General features: G+C 39.1%; 1 protein-coding gene across 5 annotated transcripts; it reads left to right on the forward strand.

Moving 5' to 3' along the window:
• The first annotated feature begins 718 nt into the window (after positions 1-718).
• On the forward strand, positions 719-8793 carry LOC122164154 (granzyme K-like). Of its 5 annotated transcripts, none has more exons than XM_042825949.1 (6): positions 719-803; positions 2716-2853; positions 4227-4353; positions 5208-5355; positions 7190-7465; positions 7772-8793. In XM_042825949.1, exons 2-6 carry the CDS (start codon positions 2772-2774, stop codon positions 7931-7933), a joined length of 795 nt encoding a protein of 264 aa, XP_042681883.1. In that variant the 5' UTR covers positions 719-803; positions 2716-2771; the 3' UTR covers positions 7934-8793. The 5 variants fall into 5 exon arrangements, with proteins under 5 accessions (XP_042681883.1, XP_042681881.1, XP_042681880.1 ...); XM_042825947.1 differs by lacking the exons at positions 719-803; positions 4227-4353 and adding exons at positions 2557-2624; positions 4388-4393 and having other exon boundaries at positions 2716-2857; XM_042825946.1 differs by lacking the exon at positions 719-803 and adding an exon at positions 2557-2624.

Consider the following 8793-nt stretch of genomic DNA (forward strand, 5'->3'; position numbering starts at 1 on the left):
ATCTTAGGACTGTGATAAAGGCAGCAGTATCACAGTGCAAAGAAGGTGGAGATGGCAGCTCTGCAGCATTCCCACCCAGTCCTGTCTCGCCTGCCCATCCTGCCTGCAGCTCTTCCAGGCTTAGTTTGGTGGGATGTTCCTCGGGAGCTCCTCAATCCCCCTCAACCACGCTCTAAAAATTAGTCAGGGGAAATTCTGGAGTGGGAACTGGCATGCAGAAAGTCTCCTTGGGCCATGATGTGGTTCAAGATCATTTCTCTTGTACCTAGTACAGATTGGCAAATACTTAGAAGTGTTAGACATGGATATGGATCAGATATACCCAGAAGAATATCTAATTTCAATTCACATGGACCACACTTAAGCTCTTCTTGAAGCACAGATAACAACACTTTTTAATATAATGGCTCATTGATTAAAGAACTTCCCTAGAAATTGAGAGACTTCCTTTTTGCTTCAAAACCAGCCAGCCTCAGAAATAGAGCTTCCTTTGTTTTTCTGGGATTGCTTTTGCGTGGAAAGAAAATCAAGGGATCTAAACTTTTTCCTGCCCCTCTTTGTATTTCTGGAGGATGTCAGCATGAGTGTCACTCTAAACAGCTCCATCCTTCCACTGGGCATATATCCAGAGTTTTTTCTTGGTTTTCACTCATACCTGAAGAGGGCAACACCCAAACTCTTTGTTCTGTACCCAAGCTCTAGCTGATCAGTCCTCCACAACACAAAGCACTGCACAAAGTAGCCACCGTGTACTGCTGGCTCCCCCTGCAAACTTGTTAATTATGCAGTAAATTCTGACAGAGGTAAGGGCTACTGTTATTCTTAGCAAATTGGTGTGGTCACTCCTGCTCTAGGCATTGGGTCTTGGCAAGATGGGGTCCTGTGTATGGTAATAAGAGTTGAACAGTGAGATATGATTAAGCTAACTGGAAGAAGTTGGGATTTTTTATCTTTCCTTGAATGGGATGATCTGATTCTTCTGAACTGCCTAGAATTCTCTGTGGCAGCTGGACTCTGAGATCACGGAAATGGAAGTTAGCACAGTCTAGGAAATCTAACATTTGCTTTGTAGTGTCTAGCCATACAGTATTTACCAATCTTAATACTCATTGTGCCACCCATTTTCAATTTTATTCAGCCTGACGTTATTTCTTGCCCTTAATTCCCTTTTCTGCTCTAAATGCCTATTTCATTTTCCCCTCTGCTTCCATTGTCTTTTCTGCCTCAGCTGTGTGCAAAAATGAAGGCTTATTTTTGTCTATTTGCTGTGCAATATTACAGAATAATTTAGCAGCGTGGTTGAACGAGTTAATTTAGGGAGACCTCAACCAATGTAACATTTACAAAATTGTATGTACATGGCAGAATACATCAGGTATTATGCTGCAGAAATATACGAGTCTTCTGCTTGATCACAGTAGGAAGCTATCAGTCACTTAGTGTCAGGACAAAGCCATAAAGACTTGTAAGTCATCATGTCTTAAGGACCCCGCAGGCAAAAGAAATTATTTGCAGAGGTAACCTCCAGTGTGTGAATAATCTCAAGATTATCTTGAGAATGGGGAGTGATTCTGGGGTACCTAGAGCTGACCCTTCTGTAAGATAAAGTAATTTTTTTTCACTTAAATGAACTTGGGAAGAGTTTTTTGAAAAAAAAAAACAAACAAAAACGTGTTACATGGCGTTGCATTGTGTAATGCTTTCAAATTTTATAGTAAGATTCTGTGCTATAAGTGTCTCAATTCTAATCTCATTCAACGATCTGCAGAGCTGCTATTTTCTCTTAAGTAAGAGCTAAATAAGTTGGGTTGGTTACATTTCTGATTCTTTCTAATGGTGCTTAAGCCGATAGCAGTTTTTTTAATGTGGTGATGTGCTGTTTCTTGTAGTGGTTTACCAACAAGATATGCAAAGCGTGGGTACAGACACAGGGGTGAGCAGTAGAAAAGTCTGTCTCACCACTGTGTCTTTTGATCTTTCATTTGGTGACTACTGATAAAGAATCTTATTTGCATTTGAGTCCCGCTCACTGTAGGAGTTTGTACACCTGAACCCTGCTCCCACAAAAATAACTGCTAAGAAAAAAACTGCATTGCCCTTAGTATGTATAGTTGGTATTAGGTATTAGGTGTTCCTAGGCTACCAGCTCCAGATTTCTGCCAGTTCTCAGTGAAGCCTTTTCAAGTGACTCTTCTATTTCTCGTCTCATTCATTCATTTGCGCTTCTTTAAAGAGTTGTTGAATTCTCTGATGTAGTAGGTTGTATTATACATTTATCACATGTAGCTTTCTTAGCACTTGTTTTCTAGCGTAAGACCAGTGTGCAGGTCTGCTGAAGTTCCTGGGAGATGTGAACTGATGAATGCCATGGACCCAGGGACAGGCAGGTTTTAAAGAAAGAACCTAAAAAAGCAGAGCAGAGCTGCAGTTAATATAATACTATGGAGGAAGGGAAACTTCAAGAGGAGGAGTTTCTCATCAAACCTCTTAACCACTATATCCTGTAGGAAACATTTAAATAGAAAGGTGTTCTTTTATTTTGCATCGGTAAGTAACAGAAGCTATGACCAGCCACCTCTTAGCAGTTTTTCTCTCTGTAATTGCTGTTATCCTACCCCTGAGATGTAAGAAGTGCTCTAAGAGTAAAAATATCCTAATTCATACTTCCTCTGGCTAACAGGTGAGGAACATAGCTTCTGTTCTATTGCCTTTCAGATGGCTGCAGTGACATTACTGGAGGACACTGCCTGCGTGCCCATTCCCGACCCTTCATGGCTGCCATCCAGATAAAGAATACAACTGTGTGTGGAGGAGTTCTTGTGAGAAAGAAGTGGGTTTTGACAGCAGCACATTGTGAGTAAGTACCTTATACTGTGGTGTTCATAGCTCTTCACTGAGGTGCGCCATGATATTCAAGCCTATAAGTAAAGAAAGGTAGATACTAATTTTTTTAAGGGTTGGTAAAAGCTGGAGTTCTTTCACCAAGCATACTTAGGAACTTTTATTCTGCTTTGAGTTGGTTTGTTGCTTTGATCTGCTTAGTGTTCTGTTATCTGCATTGGTCAGATCCTGACAGTGCTGGAAGATACTGACTGTGCTGTTAAAAGAGCAAACTCATTATCTGTGCATTTGAAACAGCAGTGTCTTAGAGAAGGGGACATACTGCACAGTGCTTAAACAAAGCTGTGTGCATAGAACTAGGTTTCAGAACACCATGAGCTGAAGCTGAATTAGATGGAAACCCCATTCCCTTTCAGTTTAAGTGTCCTTTCTTAGGCCCATAAAAACTCAGATGCTTGCAAAAAATGCAGGGGCAGCAACTATGACAAGGAGCTACATCCTTTTGGTGATCCAAATGTGGATTCGAGCACCTCTTCCCAAGCTGGATATGCTGAGGCTGGCACACATGTTGGAGGGCTGGTTCAGAGTGAGGGACATCTAGTGTTTGCATTAGGAAGTAAAAGTCTCCTGTTTTGGCTAAAACATGTTATCTAAATCATATTTTGCTCCCCTGATATTTTTTTTTTCTTTCTGTATTTTAAGTAATGGAAAGCAAGACAATCATAACAAACTTGTGGACATCTGACCTCCTCAAGCACAGCATGGGCAGCTTGGCCATCATTAATGTGAAATAGGGGACAGGGGTTCCTTAGAAAATAAACTTCCACAGTTCTTCACTTGAGTCATGTTTGGTTGCTTTTTTTTTTTTAAAAAAAAAAAAAGAAAGGTAGAAATATTCAAGCATAGCATGTGCTGTTTTACACATTTACAAAACAAAATCCTGACCTCCCTCTTTGGAGTTAAGTTATATTCTTGTGGGAGTCTTTGACCCTTCAGGGTTCAAGATATCCAGTCAGTTACAGTTGTAAAAATTTAAATTTGGAGCTACTCATAGGAAAGGGCGCTGGCTGTCTCTGGTCTTGCTGAGTGGATGGGTCTAGTCACTGATTTGGTTTTGTAACAAAGACATTATTTTGAACCAACTTAGAGTTGGCTGAGTCTGTATAATTGTGGGGAGTTGAAACATCTGTTTGGTCTCTTCCTGAGGTGCACAATGGTGCCAGGCTGGATGGGACCCTGGGCAACCTGAGCTGATGTTTGATCTGCAGGTTGGCAAACCTGCCAATGACAGGATTGAAATGACATGATTGAAACTAGATGTTCTTTGAAGTTTATTCCAACCCAAGCCGTTCTATGACTAATCTGTGATTTGTCTATATATGCAGCAGCAGATTGCTTGGCCTCTCTGCACTGTTGCAGTACTTCCACTATGGAGCAAGATACATTTCAGTGGAATGTACTTGAAAGAGTCCTAGGAAAGGAGCTTTGGGATTGTAAAGTAATTTCCACTGTGTAAGTAGTGAAAAAAAATATTTTTTTCTTTCAGGCTCCGGTATGGTCTCTGCAGCTATTTCCACAAAGAACAATTCATATGCAAATAAATGAATATTTCAATGAGGCATGCAACTGGAAAGAAGAAAATAACTCTTCTTGGGTTGATAAAGTCTCAATTCTATCTCAGTTTAGTTTTCCTGTGTATAGTGAGTTTCTGAAGATGAAGAACAGAAAACCAGCAGTGTGTCTTCTGACAGCGTCCTCTTACTGGGTTGCACTAGATTGAGAAGAGCAAAACCAAGAAAGACATATTTGAATAAATGTTTCTGATGATATTCAGAGAGCTTGGGGGAGAGGGAGATCTGAGTTGCTTAACTTCTAATATCTATTGGCAAGAACTGGGCATGAAACTCTCTCTGGGTTTTCACTGATGTCATTAAGATAGCCTTTATCCTATAACCAGGCATGTTTCTGTCCTTTGCAGGATTAGATCATGTGACCACAGGTATCCATTAAAATGTATTTGAAAGGCATGAGTACCACTCATCCTTGTGCATGTGGTCCTCCCTAAAAAATAAGTAGGCTTTTTTGTAACAATTCTAAGCCGTAGGGTCTCCTTAAAGTCAGTGATCTTACAGTTATTTTAGCAAATAACATTTACAGTTAAGAAACGTTAGTACGAGGAATGAAGAAGTGTTTGTAGAGGAAAACACAAGCTCATGTTAAGGTGTCACAATGAACTTTATCCTTCCTATTTTTAATCAGGTTGTAAAATTAAATTGTTAATTTTGTGTTGCACAAGTTCTGTTTATCCTGAGAAATGTCGCTCTTGTCCTAGTAATGACTTATTCCTGCTCTTCCTTAAATTGTAGGAAGCAAAGATCGGATGTTAGGGTTGTTCTTGGAGCCCATCAGGCATACAAAGCTGAAAAAGAACAACAGAGATTTAAGATCGTGCACTTCTTTTCTCATCCCCTGTTTAACAGATCTTCAAAGGAAAATGATATAATGCTCCTCAAGGTACTGTTAATCACAACTGTATTATTACAAAAGAAATATTGTTAATGGTTGTTTTGGCTGTTCTCTGATATTGAAATGTACATTGTTTTGTTTGCTTAACAACATCACTGAAAACTCTGCTTTGGTTGTACAGATCTAGATGCAGTTACAAGATCTCTGAATCTTGTAACTCTGACATTTCAAGCCCATTCTGTTGTAAAGACACATTTAACCACTCACTGCTGCAACCCTTCTGAAAGCACAACATAGATTACAAAATGGACATGAAACCCATTCTTAATTATTAAGGGTGACCACATGAGGCAGAATTATGAGTAAAGACCTAGAATAGTTCAGCTCTAGGAACACAGAGCTCATAATGAAGAATCTCATAATGAAGAGGGCTCGTGATACTGTGGAATGGAAAGATATCCTAGATTGTACAACCATCATCCTGTGTGCCCTTATGAGGCAGAGATGTACAGATTTCCTGCATACCAGCTCTTGGCTCAGCCTGGTCACATGGGGTGGGCATGGGTGTTTTGAATAGAGGGTGGCTTGTGTCTGTGCAGAAAATCTGCAGGTGTTCTGGAGAACTGGTGATGGAGGACTGCCGCCCTGTACAACAGTCTCAGTGCCAACCTAAAGCCCTCGGGAAAGATGAGAGTTGTACATCATTTTGTCTGTATCTTTAGAAAGTTCATGACTTTTGTACAACGCTTAAGAAATCATGGATGGATTTTTATTCATTTATTCGAACTGTGCTTTACTGTTATGTCTCTGTTTATAAGCCATAGCGGGTTATTTGATGAGAGTGGACACTATACTAAAATGGATCACTACAAAGAGTTATTTCTAGAGCTAACAGCTACAGGTCTGTTCCAGAATGACAAAGATACCTTAAAATCCTTTGTCTGACTGTGATTCAGCAACAGGAATAATGTTAGAAGCAGGGTTCACCTCCTGTCACTACAGTTCTGTTCTGATGGAGTGCTTAGTGACTTGGGGTAAACCTTCTTTGCTCAGAAGTTCTCAACAGCAACAGAGTTAATAATCCGTAGGGATTTTTAATTAAACACATAATTCATTACAGTACCTTTTAAAAAAAGTATAAAGCTATAATCTTGTAACTGACAGCCATTCAGTAAAACATGTAAGCATTTGTGAAGTTAATTTGCAGTGCAGTGACCATGTGTAAAATAGAAAGAATGCTCAGTTCAGTAACTGCAAGTCCTTACAGTGCATTGAGTATGTGTGTTATTGTTTACAGTCCAAAAAATGACCTCTGCCAAAGGAAGAATCTGTCAGATAAAGGCCAATAAAATATAGCATATAGTTTGGATCATTTAAGCCCTTACTCTCTCAGATTTAAATCTGGCAGTCTGAAGAGTTCAAAACCTATTTTTCCCTCAGCTGAGACCTCTGCTGTCATGTCTAGTTGTTTACAATTTTTCTTTACATCTGTGGTGCTGAACATATTGACTCCCAAGTGCTTTGGGACTTTTCTGTTTTCACTTAAGTCTGATTTCAACACAGTAGTTTAGTGCAAGCTGGGTTATTGAATGGATATACATCCAACAACCTGACTCCTGCACAGGTTTTTAATTTTCTACAGTAATTGGTGGAAAATCTGGACTTGAATTCATAGTGCTGTCATAGATCTGGAACAATCAGAAAAGTACTTCTGGATTTACAGAAGTGTGATTAAGTTCAGAATCAGTTCCTAAATACTGAAAAGCGTTTTATTAGAAAGAAAAGTAGTGGTAAAAAGAGACCATGTAGCTAACTGAATTGAAGATTATACTTCCCATCCTTTCTGCATGAGAAAGATGTTTATTTATTTATTTTTTTTCAGCTGGATCATATGGCAAATCTGAATAAATATGTGAAATGTTTGTCCCTTCCTGACACTGGTGAAGATATCAAACCTGGCTCAAAGTGCACAGTGGCCGGATGGGGAGAAACGTCTCCAGGAAAGCTGCCAAAATGTCTTCGGGAAGCAACTGTTAAAATTGTTGATAGAAAAGACTGTGAGAGAAAATATAATAAAAAGCAAAAAGTCTTGAATATAACCAGGAACATGTTGTGTGCTGGAAAGAAAATGATGTTTTCAAAGAGAGATGCTTGCAAGGTAAGAAGCAATTAAAAAGAGAAAGGGGTGTGCTTTTAATTACCATACTCCTTTCACTAAGAACAACAGTGCTGGGGAATTACCTCAGTTCACTGCAGATGTGTTTCTTCAGATAAGCTGCTCTCCTCATGTGTTGTTTATAACTAACGGACAGAAAGAACTTTCAGAGTCTGAATTATCTGATCTTTTCCAGATGCCCGTATCTAACAATACAAAATTGAACATGCTTACACAAGGTGCACATGGCACTGCATGTTTTTCTGGAGAGAGAAAACCACGCTGATCTTTCTTTCTGTTTCGTTTTAGGGAGACTCAGGTGGGCCGCTCATCTGTGGCAGAAAATACAGCGGGATTGTTTCCTTTGGAGAAAAATGTGGAATGGGAGACAAGCCTGGAGTTTACACGCGACTGACTGAAAAATACATTCACTGGATTAAAAAAACCATTTCTCTTAATGGAGAGGCATGAGACAGGCAAGACAGCCCCAGTAAATAGAGAGCTGTGCTTCAGAACAGGGTGCTGCCTTGGCGTGCCAACTTTACAAAGTGCTTCCTGGCATTACACCTTTACAAATCACAGCTTTCTGAGTTTAAAAGGCAGCAGTATTCCCTTTTGTACAGATAATATTTGTTCATCTTCAGTAGGAAATTGCCTCTTAGATAACTCAGTTTGTGGTTTCACCCTGACTTTTAGTGTGACTGGAAAGTGATGTCACCTTTTTCATTGTGGCTGTGACAGGACAAAATTTTTGAATGTGTTTTCACAGAAAAATTCCGTTTTTGACTGATAGTGAATATGACATCTGTTGAATGAGAAAAATTAGTAAAAAAAGTTCTATGTTCAAGTTTAAATGTTCAAGTACTTCATTTTTACATTTTAAAAAACCAAATACTTTAACTATTACGGAAAATTTCTTTAACTAGATTCATTCTCGGAACGAAAATAAAAAGCCAGCAAACATTTTTCCAATTTATCTTCCATAGATAGCATGAAAAAAGAATAACTATTCATTATAATGGGTGTAATTATACTTCTCTAATACCGTGTCTGTCTAACAGCTAAACAGAGATTTTAGATTTTGTGGTGGATTTCAACAGACTTCTAATAACAGACTTACCTTCTGTGTTTCTGAATAAGCCTGTGGTTGGCTTGCTGTATTCCCATTGTCTTCTGAGCATTCTTGAGTTTCTTTCTTTCCAATTACTTGGAAGTGACAGTCTACAGAGTTTCTGCAGTTCTTTTGTTATATTAATCTGCATCTATACTGCGGATTTTGGGGTCATTCGTATATTCATACTCACATATGAATAAATAACTCCAGCACATCA

The sequence above is a fragment of the Centrocercus urophasianus genome, unplaced genomic scaffold, assembly GCF_019232065.1.
Source record: "Centrocercus urophasianus isolate 14NV4802_14NV808 unplaced genomic scaffold, USGS_Curo_1.0 seq_25, whole genome shotgun sequence".
Lineage (NCBI taxonomy): Eukaryota > Metazoa > Chordata > Aves > Galliformes > Phasianidae > Centrocercus > Centrocercus urophasianus.